Source organism: Saimiri boliviensis, chromosome 11 (genome assembly GCF_048565385.1).
Source record: "Saimiri boliviensis isolate mSaiBol1 chromosome 11, mSaiBol1.pri, whole genome shotgun sequence".
In the NCBI taxonomy this organism is placed as follows: Eukaryota; Metazoa; Chordata; class Mammalia; order Primates; family Cebidae; genus Saimiri; species Saimiri boliviensis.
Window position 1 is genome coordinate 4,985,670 of NC_133459.1, and position 14,984 is coordinate 5,000,653.

Sequence of the window (14,984 nt, forward strand, 5' to 3'; positions counted from 1 at the left end):
TGGCTGCTCCATCCTGGAGGCTTTGGGAAGCACGGTCCAAGGCAGAGGGCCCTGGTGGGACGAGGCGCTGCGGTTCCGAGACGTTAGTGGTGGGTGGATCCTGGACGACTGGGAAGGCGCGGCCGTGGGGCTGGCTGACCACTTGATGTTTGTCAGTTTGTGGGTGAGAAAGCCAGGGGGAAGTCGGGCCCTGGCTGTATCACCGGGAAGGATGTCGGTGCTGTCAGCTGGGGCGGGCACAGCCGGAAAGAGCAGTCGGGATGTGGAAGTCCAGCATTTTGGAGTCTGCATTTTATGGCACTGCCACCTCCACCCTTACAGGAAGGTTCTAGAGCGCCCTGGCATTTGAGGGGTAGTGCACAGACCCAGACATGCTTCCTCTCTGCCCCGAACCTTCTGGAACACAAAAGCGGCACAGCCTCCATCTGCCTCAGATGGAGCCCAGGTGTGACGGGGCAACCCGGGCCTGGCCCACCGACCACCTGGAGGAGTCTCGCCCACCTCCGCCCCAGGCCAGGCCCGTCTGGTGGGCAGGATTCTGACTCGTTCTTGTTCTTGCGTGCAGGTCCTTCCGAAGCTGTCGTCTTCCATTATCCACGAGATTGATAGTATTTTGGGCAATAAACCCTACAGCAAAAAGGACTACAGATCCTAAGCCGCCCCCGCCTGCTCGGACAGTTCCCATTCCCTCCTCGTCTCTGTTCGCTTGCTTAAGCTGTTTCGAAGCCAAGTAAAGAGTGTGGTTTGCATCAGAGAGAAACACCACACTGTGATGTCATCGGGAAATCATCTCCCAAGTCGCTGCCAGACACCGCCCACTGCTTCGCCGGACCACATCGAAGTCCCACCTGTGCCGGGGACAGCATTGGTTAGGAAGGACGTTCCAGCCGTCCCACCCAAGCCTGTCATGTCCTCTCATCCTCCAAGAAGAGACCACCCAGCTTTCTCCCAGGCACAGCCACGAGTCCCAAAGTCAAGGCCAGGCCAAGGCCCGGTTGGGTCCTTGGGGCAGGCAGGGCCGGCCTCTCCTCTGCTGAGAATCCCTACCTGGTGTCGGGGGAGGGGGAGAGGGGTCTGGCCCATCAAGGGGCCCCTCTGCCAGGGCCTTGGTTGCTGGGGCAGGGCCTCCCCACTGGGGGTCTTCCTCCATCTGTCACTTGCCAAGGGCTCCAGGTACAGTCTGGGGGGCCTGATCCCAGATTCCTTCCCATCCTTCTCTGCTCCAACCTGCCCCACTGGGTCCCAGCAGGGGCCATGCCTACCAAGCTCAAGCTGGCCCCTGACCCCCACCCACCCCCACCCTTGCTGGCAGGGGCAGGGACCCAGGGGGATTGGCTCTGCAGTCTGGGAGCCACAAAAAGTGTAGGGGTCTGATTTCCAGCTGAGCATCCCACTGTCCTCCGTCCACACACCAATGAGGAGCCTCACACTAGCGAGGCCCGGAGCACTTGGGAGGGGTCCCAGTGGGGCAGGCCCCTCTGTCCGGCCACCCCTCTGTCCTGGCCCCGGAAGTCCCTGTGGTCATGTGCTCTTAGCTGGATGGTGGCTGCTGGCCACATCACAACACATGGCAGCAGGAGGGCCCTGTGCACAGGGCCACATTCCTCTTGGCCTCTGCAGACCTCCTGGAAAGCCGCTCCCCACACCAGGCCGCTGTTCTGTGCCAAGGTGGTGGGCTTGGGTTTTGCAGAGAGCATGCTTGGACCCTTTCAGTAAAGAAGGGCCCTTGGGGTTTTCTGTGCTGTGTGCCCAGGACCAGGGGTCTGCAGCCCCCACAATGTAGGCAAAGACCTCAAGGAACCTCTCCCTGGAAAGATGGCCAGGACGGGTTAGCCCCTCCCACTGCCCAGTGCCTGGAACAGACTGGGGAGAGGGGAGGGAGGGCAGGGCAAGCCAGAGTGACACTCCCTGTGCAGCATGGGCTGGAGGGCTGGAGATGCCAAGAAGCCCGCAGGTGCTGAGGTGCCGTCTAGAGGCCCAGACCTGTGTCCCGAGCAGTACCCAGGCTTTGCTGACTATGCAGGCCAGGGCTTTCCCGAAGCCGCCCCCACCCCTCGCCAGCAGGCCCCACAGGGAAGCCTGTGCCTCCTGCCCCCAGGGTGTACCTCAGCTCGGGCACCTCTGTTCCCACTTTGTCTTGGAGGAGCCACTGTTCCAGAAGGCTCCACCCTGCCATCCTGCAGGGACCTGCTATCCCGTCCTGGCCAGGCCGAGGCCTGGGAAGCTGTATGTGAAAGCCACAAAAACCAGCGGGGAGAGGCCAGGTCGAGGGGAGGAGAGGGACACAGCTTCTGCCATTCCCAACCCATCTTCACGCCGCCCCTGGCGTCTAAACCCGGGCCCCTCCTCGTAGACCAACTCCCCGGGTCTCCACCAGTCCTGCTGCCGGCTTCGCCAGAAGCAGCCCTGTAGCGGCGGGGCGGGGAAGTCCCCTCCCAACGGCGGTCCCAGCCTGAGGTCCAGGTCCAGGTAGGAGTCGCCTGTTTCCTTCCAGGACTGGGTCCTGCAGTGGCCAGTGGTGCCGGAGGGCAGGTGGCCCGCCCTTGCCTGCAGGGAGGGTGGCTGGCCCCATCTCCACTGCCACCCCAGCCCCACCCACTGTTGGAAGAGGGATGGGTGCACCAGGTGGTGCCCGGGGTGGGCACTGCTGCTTAATACAAGCCACACCTGGGGCAGCTGAGCCTGAGAAGGCTGCGAGTTTGCCAAACACAGGGAGGCTGGGCCCCTGGTGAGCTTGGCCAAGGCCCAGGGCCCTGGTGCCAGGATGCAGGCAGCCTCGGGCACAGCTCTTCCCACAACCTGGCTCCTGTGTGTCCCGTTTGCTCCACACCAAACCACAGCGAGGGTGTGAGGGGCTCTGCCTCCTGGGGCCAGGTCCCCCCACTAGGGAGGGGGTTGTTGGGTGGAACCATCTGAGAAAGTACCTAAGGCCAAGGCCAGTTGCGGTCTAGAAAGGGTGGCGCTGACCCTGCTGGCCGCTGCGAAGCCCCCACTGTTTCCCTCCCACTCAGCCTTGTGGCCAGACCCCAGGTCCCAAGGAGTGACGGGGGCTTCCGCCCATCTTCTGTCCTTGTCCAGTCATGTAAATAATGTGCTTTTTCCCTTTTTTTTAACCAACTGTGGGGTCCTCAGCTAATTGCATTCCCTACCTAGGCAGAGACTGTCCTATGCCTTGAGCTTCCAACCAAGACTCAGACCACGACACAGCCACCGTATTTATGGAATGGCGAAATAAAGCCCAAACCTATCGGACTCTGCGCCTTTCTGCTCCTCTCATGTCCTCGGGGTCAGGGCTGGGCCAGGGTGAGGAGGGGAGGAAAGGCTGCTGGTGCCAGGGGCCCAGGGGCTGGGGCCACCCCCAAACCTGAGCCTGCAGCGGAGGGCGGGTAGGTTGGAAAGGGCCCGTGGAGAGAGAGAGATCAGGGACGGGTTGTGCACAGGGTGGTCGGAAGATCTCTCCCAAGCGAGTCAGCCCAGGGGCCCACGGATTGTGGGTGCCTCCCCTGCCACCCCCAACACATTCTTTCACCATCGCCAAGGGTCAGAGCTGCTTGCTGGGAGGCTGCTGTTCTCATGAGGACAGAGATCAAGGCCTGGGAAAGCCCTCATGGTACATGTTTGGGGTGGAGGTGAGAGGGGCCTCACCCCAGCACACCCCTGCTTTGGGCTCCCCTCCTTCCCAGTGAGCCCTGAGCCTCGTGAAATGACCATCTCAGGCAAGAGAAGAAGGCTTCTGGAGATGCCTCCAGCCCCCACCACTCCTCCCTGGCCACAGCCCCCATTCCTGTTCTAAATCTTGAATCTTAAAAAAAAAAAAAAAAAAAAAAAAAAAAAAAAAAAAAAACTCTGATGAAATCCTTTCCCAAAGGATTTATTAAAACACAGAAAACCAAAACATACACACAGAGTACAAAGTAAAGGTGATTGTGTCGTACGGTCTCTGTCCGGCCTCCCGCGGGTGAAGACCGGACAAGCCACAGCTCACAGGGGACCTCAGCTTCCAAAGCTCAACCCCACCCCCATCAGGGCCACCCTGGCTGGGACTCCTGACGTGCCCTGCACCCAGCCCGGGACCCTCCCTTTGCCAGTCTGGGGCTGTGCCTGGGGAAAGGGGTTGGCCCCCTCTTAGCTGAGCCTGGGCCAGTGGGGTCTGCTCCCTCCGTACCCCTGAACTCAGACCCCACAGGCCAGTGAGACCCCTCCCTCCTCTCCAGGGTGCTTGGGCTCCAATCTCGGCTTGAGGAATTCAGGACACACACACACACCCAACGGGCCCTTTCTGGGTTATCGCACCTAAAAAAATACTTTGTTAAAAAAAAAATCTGAAAATCAAAGAAAAAGAAAACAAAAACAGAACGCCAACGACTGGGCTGACGCACCATGACCTGTAAACTTCCAGACACGCAAAACAGGCAGGAGCCGGCCTCCGTGACTGATGCCCGGCCTGCCACAGGAGAGCCCTGCGGGAGGGGCCGGGGCCAGGTCACCAAGATGGCGAAGGTGGAAGGGCATGCCAGCCTCAGCCCCCACCCATGCCCCATCCCCTGCCCACAGACCCCGGCGCACACTGGAGGCTCCAAGTGACCCACAGTTGACCAACTCCACCGGCTTCCAGCTCCCACGTCCCCGAGCCCCCTCTCCAGTCCACCTCCTTGGGCCCTCAAGTGTCCTGGGATGACAGGAGTGAGGGCTGCAGGTTTCACCGGGCCAAGGCTTGGTCAGCCCGGCTTGGGTGAGGGAGCACCCGGGAGACTCTGAGAAGACAGCCCCCAAAATCAGGAGGACTTTGATCGTTTGGGGCAGGGAAAGTCCGGCCGGCCCCTGGCAGAAGCCAAGTTTGCAGGAAACACAGGAGCTTCGGAAGGTGGCTTTCAGGAGGATGCTGCTTTTGCTTCAGGTGTGTCTGAGGACCCCACAGAACTGCTCACTCCACCCCGAGTCACCTGAGCCCATGGGGCAATGCCTTCCAAGACCGTGGCCCAAAGGTGGCTCTGCAGAAGCCCTACTCAGCATTGGTTTGAATAAAGTGGCTGGAATCACAGACTGGTACTTTCGGCTCATACTCATGCCCCAGGCCCCTAATTCTGCCAGCAGCAAAAACCAAACCCGGCCCGAAGATGCCAAAGATACCGATACCACCATCACCCCTTTCGGCAGAGATGATTGACAAGCCAAGAAGACATTTGAAGATCTTTTCTCCTCTCCCAAACTGGTCAGCCCCAATCCCGCTCTATCTCCAGCAGCTCACCCCTCCCGGGCCTCCAGGCTGCCAGCCACGGAGCACACCACCCCCTCTGGACCAGGCAGTGCAGGGGGCCCGGGCCCGAAGGAGCTCTGGCCAGGCTTTCCTAGGTGCCCAAGTCTAACCAGGTAGAGGAGAAGGGAGCCCTGGCGAGGCCTGGGAGGGAAGCTGAGAGGAAGGGACAGAGCAAGGCTGACTGGGAGGAGGGGCTCACAGGGGAGGGACCATCAGCCCTTGGGGTGGAGACACGGACCCCTGCCCTGACTCCCACACACCTCCAGGACTGCCACTAGGGACCTATCTGCTGTGGGCCAAGGGAGGTGGGCACTGCTCCCAAAGAGGGCCAAGCCAGTGCTGGCCACTGCTTGTTTGGGGACAGGGGCACGGGAGTGAGCTTATGGCAGGTCACTGCGCCTGTGACCCGAGCCAGGAGCCTTTGCAGGGTACACAACACGCGTGTGGATAAACCACAATGGCTCGTTCAGGGCTGCCCTTCCTGGAGGCAACGTTGGGTGCCGCCCACACATGGCAGAGTCCGGGCTGCATGTGAGCCTGCTGACAATCATCTCCACCCCCGCATTCTCCCCACTATGCCCACCTGCAACCTCAGGGTCAGGCTGGCCTTGTAGACCTGGATCCAGCCTGGAGTGTGGGAATGCGCCAAGATGGAGGGGTCTTGGGGTCCCGCCCTCTGGAGTTCAGAGACAGCCTCATTATGAGGGAGGCATCTGGGGCTTAGGGAATCTCTCCATTGTCTGCAACACAAGCCAGTAAGTCCCGACCCAGCCTTGGCCCCGCCAGTCCCAGGCAGGCCCTTTCCCGGGAGCAGAGCCCCAGCCCCTGCGGCACCCCCACCCCAGGCCCAGCTGGGTTTCTCGCGGAGCCCCTTCCTAACACTCCCAGGATTCTACACCCCAAGGCACCTTCCCTAGGAAGCTCCCAGTTCAAGAATCAGAAATGCCTTCCAGGCTGACCTGGGACCAGGAAGAGGATCGGACACAGACAGGCCTAGGGAGGGCCTGACCTGCTCCCCATCTCCATCCCCAGCTTGGAGGGGCAGGGGCGGGGGAGTGGGTGGGATTCCAACAGCCCACGTGTGGGAAGATGGTTTGGGGGCTCCAGGGCACTCAAGCAGGAAACAAGGCAGCAAGCCCTCGGTGCGGCGGCTGGGAGGGGTCTGCAGGGGGCACTGGGCCCAGTCCCCTCCAGGCAGAGCTCTCCGAATGCCCTCCGCCCACCGAGAGGGCAGCCTCAGGCAGGAAGCGCCCAGGAAGGCCTCTCAGGGACAGGAGAATGGGACAAGTCCAGGCTCCCAGGGGCAGCCCAGCTCCACCCCAAGAGGTGGGCGGGGCAGGAACCCCAGGGCACAGGGCAGGGCCAGGGTCTCTTGGGCCAGCTCAGGGACCATGACCCTCCTTTGCTGGGGCACCTGCTGTCACTTAACCTCCAGCAGGAGGCAAACCCCAAACGCAGCAGTGGCTGAGGCAAGTGCTGGCCCTCCCGGCCCCGCCTCCCTGGGGTTCCACGGTTCTGCCTGCCACGAACACAACAGCCAGGGCCACAGGCATCCCACTAGTAACAGAGTTCAGGGCCTTCAAGAGGCACAGGGCTGGGAACAGACACCTGCTGGCAGAGGATCCTCCTCCCCGCAAGAAGAGAGCAAACACCTAGCAGCCTCCAGCCTCAGCAGGAAGGAGGGGAAATGTCAGCCTGGGTCTCACCATCGGGCTGGACATCGGCTCCCCAACCTGCCCTGCCTGGTGCGGGGAGACTCCAAGTAGGCAGGGGGCCGGAGCAGAAAGGGCAGTCACACAGGTGTACACAGGACAGGCAGGAGACGCCGAGGGCTCCCAGGGCACCGGGCACCATGTCCTCCCAGCTGGGCCGAGTCCACAGGGCAGTGCCAGGGCTTCCTTGCGCCTGGAACCCATCGGTAAAGAGAGATGTCGGTACTGCAGGTTCGAATCTTCCATACGTCATCTGACTTTTATCAAGACAAACGTGTTCAAGTCTTCAACAGGAAAGTGCAAAAGATGTACAAATAAATGAAATCTCTTCTAAGAGTCGTTTGGAAAAGGTGGCGAGGGGGCACGTCCGGCGTGGTTGTGGGGGCGACGCTGTGTGGAAGAACACTTGAATTATGATGACGTGGCACTTCTGGGCTCTGGCCGCACCAGGCTGGGCCTCGTCCTCCATGTGATGGCATGACTCGGTTTCCCTTTTTGTCCCAAGGTGGTGCTGGCTCCTAAAAAGGCGGCAGCTTTTCTCTCCCATGGGGGTCAGGCAGGTGACCCGGCAGGCGTGGCTGCAAAAGGCAAGTAAATGGGTCACGCAGGTGGATGGCCAGGCTTCCGGTTACAGGGGCGCCAGGGCGGCACCCACAGCATGCAGCTGCTCCCCCCACTGCCCATCACAACCAGCTAGGACCGAGGGCGCCCCAGCCACAGTCCGCCGGGCCAGGCCACGAGCTACACCCAGAGTGCGAAGAGCACCCAGGAAGCAGCAGCTGGCAGGGACAGCCAGCCAGGAAGCCCCTCTGGAGCCTCTGCTGGCAAGCCACAGTTCCCACAGGGACCGACACAGCATGGTGGAGGCTGGAGGCCCCAGAGAAGAAGGCCAGAGTGAACTGGCAGTTTCTCTGAAATAAGCCCCCTCTCCTGGCCAATAACCCCCACAAAACCCTCAGCCACCCTCCTGGTCGCGGGCAGGGAGTGAGGTGTAAGATAGATGTAATGTCTGCCACCGGCAGGACAGCAGGCACAGGACAGGGCTTCAGGCGGGGGCAGCAGTCGCTGACTTCCACCGGGAGCACGTGTGAAACGGGAGCACGTGCCCACAGGAGCTCACCCAAGTCCACTGACCCCTTCCTGTCCCACCACCCCAGCCTCCCAGCGGACAGACACACTGGCTGCAAGGGGGTCCCAGGGCCAAGGGGGCAGGGTAGAGGGGCTCCAGGCAGGAGGGTGGCTCCCAGGGCCACCAGAAGCAGTAAAGTCTCCAGGACTTAGAGGAGTCAAGGACAGGGCAGGGCTGACCGTGGCCGGGGCTGACTGGCCAGCAGTGGGGTGGTGGGAGGAACAGCGGGCCCAGCAGCCCTCACCTCAGCTGGAAATGAACGCTGCGGCACAGGGAAGTCTCGGGGACGGCTAGATATCTGTCAGAGAGAGAGGGGAGCCGGGCTTGCCTGGCGTCGGCGGCAGCAGGCAGGCCGGGCCTGGCGGGCACCCGTGTGCATGCTGCCCGGAGCGGACGGGCACCTACCGGTCACATAGGGCCCCAGGGGCATCTGGTTGTAGTTGACAATCCCTCCCGGTCCAGGGCCCCGGAAGTTGGGCCCAAAGTTGTTGCTGTACATCTGGGAGGAGCCGAAAGCGCCCTGGAGGCAAGGACTCAGCTTCACAGGTGGCCTCAGGCCCCCCACCCAGCCTCCACCCAGGGGAATGCCAGGGAGTTCGGGCCAGGGCGCACAGGCCGAACCTGACCTGCTGGATGGTGGGGTCCCCGGCACGGTTGGTCAGGCGGCTCAGGATGCTGCGCTCTGACATCTGCAGGCGGGCTGCCACAGGGGGGATGCGGGACAGCATGGATGGCAGCCGGGTCACATCGGCCTTCATGTCGCTCAGCAGCTCCTCCAGCTGGTTCAGGACTGTGGCAGGAGGCAGAGGGATGGCAGGATGGAAGGGTGGAGGGGTGGAAGGATAGAGGGGTGGAGGGGTGGAGGGATGGAGGGATGGAAGGGTGGAGGGGTGGAAGGATAGAGGGGTGGAGGGGTGGAGGGATGGAGGGATGGAAGGGTGGAAGGGTGGAGGGGTGGAGGGGTGGAGGGGTGGAAGGATGGAGGGATGGAAGGGTGGAGGGGTGGAGAGATGGAGGGGTGGAAGGGTGGAGGAGTGGAGGGATGTAAGGATGGAGAGGTGGAAAGGTAGAGGGGTGGAGGGATGGAGGGATGGAGGGATGGAGGGATGGAGGGATGGAGGGGTGGAGAGATGGAGAGATGGAGGGATGGAGGGATGGAGGGATGGAGGGGTGGAGGGGAGGAGGGATGAAGGGATGGAAGGGTGGAGGGGTGGAGGAGTGGAGGGTGGAGGGGTGGAGGGGTGGAGGGTTGGAGGGATGGAAGGGTGGAGGGGTGGAGGGGTGGAAGGATGGAAGGGTGGAGGGATGGAGGGATGGAAGGGTGGAGGGGTGGAGGGGTGGAGGGGTGGAGGGGTGGAGGGATGGAAGGAAGGATGGAGGGATAGAGGTATGGAAGAGTGGAAAGGTGGAGGGGTGGAGGAGTAGAGGGGTGGAGGGATGGAGATGATGGAGGGAGGGAGAGATGGGGATGATGGAGGGATGATGGAGAGATGGGGGATGATGAAGGGATGATGGCGGGATGGGGGATGATGGAGGGACGGAGGGCTGGAGGGGTGGAGAAATGAAGGGGTACAGGAATGGAGAGGTAAAGGGATGGAGGGATGAAGGGATGATGGAGGAATGGAGGAATGGAGGAGGGATGATGAAGGGATGGAGGGATGGAGGGATAATGGAGGGATGGAGGGATGGAGGGATGATGAAGGGATGGAGGGATGGAGGGATGATGAAGGGATGGAGGGATGATGGAGGGATGGAGGGGTGGAGGGACAGAGGGATGATGGAGAGATGGAGGGATGATGGAGGGATGGAGGGGTGGAGGGACGGAGGCCTGTGCCAGGGATGCAGTGCGGGAGCTGGGGCTTTTTTGCAAGGGTGTATGACTGCACTCAGCCAGAAGTGGGCACCAGAAGGTGCTGTGCACCAGGCCCTCCCAGGCTGCCAGGCAGCGCTGCCAAGTGGGGACACAGCAGGGGCTTCCCAAGAACTCCTCCCAGGGGTCCCTCTGGGCTGGACAGGGGCCCCCAGGCTGTAGACGAGCAAGCCAGAAACACTGGCCGCCGACTCAGGGCTTCCCTCCCAAGAGTCCCCGGGGCGGCCTGCAGTCCTAGGCCCGGCTAGGCACAGGGTCGGAGCACACCAGGAAGGACTGCAGGGCACGGGGATGAGTCCAGCAACTCTCGCCACAGAGCCACCCTCCCACAGCCAGCCGGGAGCCTCGAGGGCAGAAGTGTGCCCCGTGACCCAGCAGAGATGTGCAGCGAGCACCAGAGGTCGGAATCGATGGCGATCTCGGCCAGAGTCCTCCCTTCCTGCACAGGGCCGGTGAGAAGGCTCCAGGCCGATAGGTATTGCCAGGGCTAAAGACGCAATGCAGCCGGGCGTGGTGGCTCACGCCTGTAGTCCCAGAGCTTTTGGAGGCTGAGGAGGGCACACTGCCTGAGCTCAGGAGTTCACCACCAGCCTGGCCAACACAGTGAAACCCCATCTCTACTAAAGTACAAAAAATGAGCCGGGCGTGGCAGCATTGCCTGTAATCCCAGCTACTCTGGAGGCTGAGGCAGGAGAATCGCTTGAACCCAGGAGGCAGAGGTTGCAGTGAGCCGAGATTGCGCCACTGCACGCTAGCCTGGGCAACAAAGTGAAACTCCATCTCAAAAAACAACAAAAAAAGACACAATGCATTTAAGGCATGCTGTCAGGACTCAGAAGCCTTTACAGTTTCGTGGTTTTCTGTGTCGACAGCCTGGGCCAGGGCCTGCACAGAGTAGGCTTGAGAAACAGGTTAGAGAAGCAAGCAGCCTCAGTTTCCTTGCAGGGGAGATGAGGAGTCTGATGACAGGACTGTCCCATACTGGCCCAGAAGTCTACCGCGCTCTGGGATGACATCTGTCCCCAGCCCCTACCCCAGAGCCCCCTTACCTACAGCCAAGAGCGCTCGCCAGGCAGGAGGAAGCTGCATGGGCCACACCACGGGGGGCAGGGCTCACTCACCCTTGTGCAGGACGGCATTGGCAGGCTTGTTCCCAGCAAGGGACTCCTTGGACAGGTGCTGGTGGCTCTCGGCAAGGCACTCCACTTCAGCCAGGCGGGCATTGAGGGCCATGGCAGGGTGGTTGGGGTCCTGGGTCATGTTCAGGTAGGCAGCCCTCCGGAGCTGTTCCTCAATGACCAGCGCCTGCTCCAGCAGCTGGGAGCGGGGGACAGTGTTGGCCCAGCCCCTCCCCCTGAACGGCCACCCTCCATCAGCACCCACCCCAGGCCATGGCTCCCAGCAGAAAGGAGGGAAACAGGGCCTACTCCCATCTGCTGCCCACCCTGGCCTGGCGGTGGCCAACTCTTGGAGCTGTCACCAAGCTGGGTTCTCTGTGCCCATCAACCCAGGGCAGCAGATACTCTCCAGCCGGGGCCAGAGCAAGGAGCCACCACTGTTAGTTGATGGACTTACTGACTGCTTCGTGGCAGTGTGACCCAGGTATGTGGCAGGGTGGCTGCTCTCTAATTCCTTTGCCCAGGACCCTCCCGACACCCGATCCTCCCTGCCCCCTGTAGCCCCTAGCCCTGCAGAAAACTGACCTTGAACCTGCGGGCCAGGAACTTGTTCTTCATCTCCAGGTAGTTGCCCTTGTGAATCTCAGACTTGAAGGGCTCGTTGAGGATCATGTACCTCGGGTCGTTCTGGATGTCCTGCCAGCGGGCGTAGCCGTGCCTGGGTGAGGCACTGTTAAGGGCAAACCTGGCCATGAGAAGAGGTGGGGCCGCAGGAGGAGGCAGCTCGGGCAGGGGGAGGGGCCAGCCGGGGGTGGGCATCCTGGCTGCACACTCTCAGGCGAGTCCTCAAGCCCAGCTGCAAGATTAGCATATCGACGACAGGACAGCGACAGCATCAGCAGACACTGGCGGGTGCCCTGGGTGCACCAGACACAGCCCGGGGCTTCAGAGGGTTAACTCTTTACCCAACAACCTGGGTGGTATGTTTAAGTGCTGCCCCAGCACCTGAGAATGGGTACCTTTTTTGGAAAGAGGGTATTTGCAGATGTAATCAAGTTAAGAAAGGGTCATACCAGATGAGGGTGGGCCCCAAACCCAGTGACTGGTATCCTCATAAGAAGAGTAAAATCTGGGGCCGGGCATGGTGGCTCACGCCTGTAATCCCAGCACTTTGGGAGGCCAAGGCGGGTGGATCACTTGAGGCCAGGAGCTCGAGACCAGTCTGGCCGATATGGCGAAACCCCGTCTCTACTAAAATGACAAAAACTAGTCGGGCGTGGTGGTGCACGCCTCAATCCCAGCTACTCGAGGGGCTGAGGCAAAAGAATCACTTGAACCCGGGAGGTGGAGGCTGCAGTGAGCTGAGATCACACCACTGCATTCCAGCCTGGGCCACAGAGCGAGACTCCACCTCAAAAAAAGAAAGAAAGAAAAGAAAGAAAAAGGTTGCACACAGTCGCTCATGCCTGTAATCCCAGCACTTTGGGAGGCCGAGGCGGGTGGATCACTTGAGGTCAGGAGTTCGAGATGAGCCTGGCCAACATGATGAAACCTCGTCTCTACTAAAAATACAAAAATTAGCCAGATGTTGTGGCAGATGCCTGTAATCCAAGCTACTCGGGAGGTTGAGGCAGGAGAATCACTTGAACCTGGGAGGCGGAGGTTGCAGTGAGTTGAGATTGAGGCACTGCACTCCAGGCTGGACAACAAGGTGAGACCCAGCCTGACCAAGGATACGTCACAATGCCTGCCAGCAGCCAGTAGTCATGGCGCCGGTGCCAAATGTCGTAGATTTTCCCCGAGGACACCGCAGCCCGCTCCTCATTCTGCCACAGCGTGTGCAACTCTAGGAAACGAGCCAAGGTGAGCAGGATGAGAAGTGCCCCGGATGTGACACACAGGCAGGACTGGACAGCCGCTCCCTCCCTCCCTGCCCCTGCCTCCACCCCCAGAGGTCCTATGATCCAGTGTTGCTGAGAAAGGTTCTACAATGGACGTTTAGCAACCAGTCACACTCAAGTATAAAGTCACCACGGGTCTAGACTCCTGGGACCCACAGTCAGGAAGCCTCAGCTCTCTGCCCAGCCCTCAGCCCCAGTACCTGTGAAGCCCCCATCCGCAATGTTGAACATGAACTTGAATTTCCCCTTCTTGTCCTTCTTCCCCTCATCCTCTTCCTCTTTGTCACCGTTTTGCTGTGTTTCAATGGGCTCCTTCTCCTCAACCTTGGTGTCATCTGCTGGGGACACATGATATTCACTCATCCATCCCAAAAGCAGTGCCCAGGGCCTCTCCCTGCCAAGCACTGGGGATCCCGGAGGCAAGTAGAAAGCGCATCCCCTTGTCCTCAGGGGCTAGCCACGCAGGAGGGTTTTTAAGAAGCCAACGGCCCCTCTCTCCGTCCTGAGCAGGGAGGTTAGCTCTAGGCCCAGTGCTCCTCCCCCAGCACATCAGGACCACCCAGGAGCAGGGCAGGAGAGTGTTATGAAAGTACAGCTCACGTTCAAAGACACAGAGCTGCCTGAGGGGGCTGATCTGAGGACAACTATTCCGAACATTCCAGTGCCTAGAGGTATGCAAAGCTTCTGGCTGAGCCCCAAATCCCCCAGGCCAGGCTCTATGACCAGCCTGCTCTCTCTCAGCAGCTGGGCACGGCAGGGCTCAGGGGAGAGGAGGGGAGCCTGTCCCCTGGCATTGGCTCTGAGGGGCTGGCGAGTCCAGGCTCCCAGATGCTAGCTCCTATTAGGCCTGGGGCCAAGGGAACGGTGCCTGGGAGGCTGTGGGAGACTGAACAGGGTCCAGAGGGCGCACCCTCAAGGGACCGCAGGGCATGGGCAGAGAACACAGAAGAACCCCACACCTGGCCTGAGGTCAGCACCATCCCCTCTGCTGTGGATCAAGCTCAGCTCCAGCTTGTCCAGGATCTTCTCCTTCTCAGGAAGCAACTCCTCTGCAAGACAAGAAGGTTCACGGTGTGGGGCGGGGTGCCAGAAAGCAGAGAGGACTCTGGGCTGCTGGTTTTCCACCATAGAACCCTACCCATTCACATGTTTTGCAGAGTCCAACAGCTGACACCAACAAGAATTCCCCTCAACCGGGTGCAGTGGCTCAAGCTTGTAACCCCAGCACTACGGGACGCCAAGGCGGGAAGATCACTTGAGATCAGGAGTTCAAGACCAGCCTGGGCAACATAGTGAGACCCCATCTCTACAAAAAATACAACAAATTAGCTGGGCTTGGTGGCATACGCCTGTGGTCCCAGCTATTCAGAAGGCTGAGGCGGGAGGACTGCTGAGCCTAGAAGGTCAAAGTTCCCATGAGCTGAGATCCCACCACTGCACTCCAGCCTGAGTGACACAGCAAAAGCCTGTTTCCAGAAAAAAAAAAAAAAAAAAAAAAAAAAAAAAGCACACAGAAGATGAGTTCCCAAGAAGAGAAGGAAATCACCAGGGAACAGGAAGGAAGGGGAAACTGAAGCAAGGGAGGCAGGAGCTGGCGTCCGGGGCCCTAGACAGGGGTGATCAGACACCAGGAAGAGGCCTGGAGAGCTTAGAACTGGCTGTCTCGACACCCAGGCAGGACAGGTGAGGCCTCAAGCCCAAAAGATGCAGAGAACTGGCATGATGCCAACAGCCTCCAACGCCGCGGTCTCTGTGAGGGAAAGTTCTTGCCACCAACCATGGGAGCGAGAAGGCCCATCTCCACCATGGGATCGAGGAAAAGAAGGTCTCCCGTCAGGAACCCACACCCAAAGCCTCGTCCTCATGCAGGTAGTATCTGAACTAGACCACCCTAGGCAGAGACAGCATCATAAAATCGCTCCCAGAACAAGATTGCCTGTGAGCCTCCTGGCCTGAGCCTCCGAAAACGAAACGGGGGCACACTCCCACTTCCCAGA

At 60.4% G+C, this 14,984-nt stretch overlaps 2 protein-coding genes across 13 annotated transcripts in view; one reads left to right on the forward strand and one right to left on the reverse strand.

The window, feature by feature from the left end:
- The window catches only part of KCNAB2 (potassium voltage-gated channel subfamily A regulatory beta subunit 2), a 110,759-nt gene extending 107,507 nt beyond the window's left edge, over positions 1-3,252 (forward strand). For all 8 annotated transcript variants that reach the window (XM_010350293.3, XM_074379975.1, XM_003939625.4 and 5 more), the window contains one exon: positions 566-3,252. In XM_010350293.3, coding sequence (XP_010348595.1) covers positions 566-655 — 90 coding nt within the window. In that variant the 3' untranslated portion in view covers positions 656-3,252. The remainder of the gene's footprint in view (positions 1-565) is intronic.
- A 603-nt stretch (positions 3,253-3,855) lies between these two features.
- CHD5 (chromodomain helicase DNA binding protein 5) overlaps positions 3,856-14,984 on the reverse strand; it is a 76,947-nt gene continuing 65,818 nt past the window's right edge. For 2 of the 5 annotated variants that reach the window (XM_039474447.2, XM_010350281.3), the window contains 9 exons: positions 13,947-14,036; positions 13,188-13,325; positions 12,824-12,932; positions 11,672-11,804; positions 11,090-11,285; positions 8,725-8,888; positions 8,504-8,618; positions 8,343-8,396; positions 7,502-7,547 (listed from right to left, as the gene is read on the reverse strand). In XM_039474447.2, coding sequence (XP_039330381.1) covers positions 8,389-8,396; positions 8,504-8,618; positions 8,725-8,888; positions 11,090-11,285; positions 11,672-11,804; positions 12,824-12,932; positions 13,188-13,325; positions 13,947-14,036 — 953 coding nt within the window. In that variant the 3' untranslated portion in view covers positions 7,502-7,547; positions 8,343-8,388. Of the gene's footprint in view, positions 7,548-8,342; positions 8,397-8,503; positions 8,619-8,724; positions 8,889-11,089; positions 11,286-11,671; positions 11,805-12,823; positions 12,933-13,187; positions 13,326-13,946; positions 14,037-14,984 lie in introns of all 5 variants that reach the window. The other 3 variants (XM_039474448.2, XM_039474449.2, XM_039474450.2) reach the window with 3 other exon arrangements.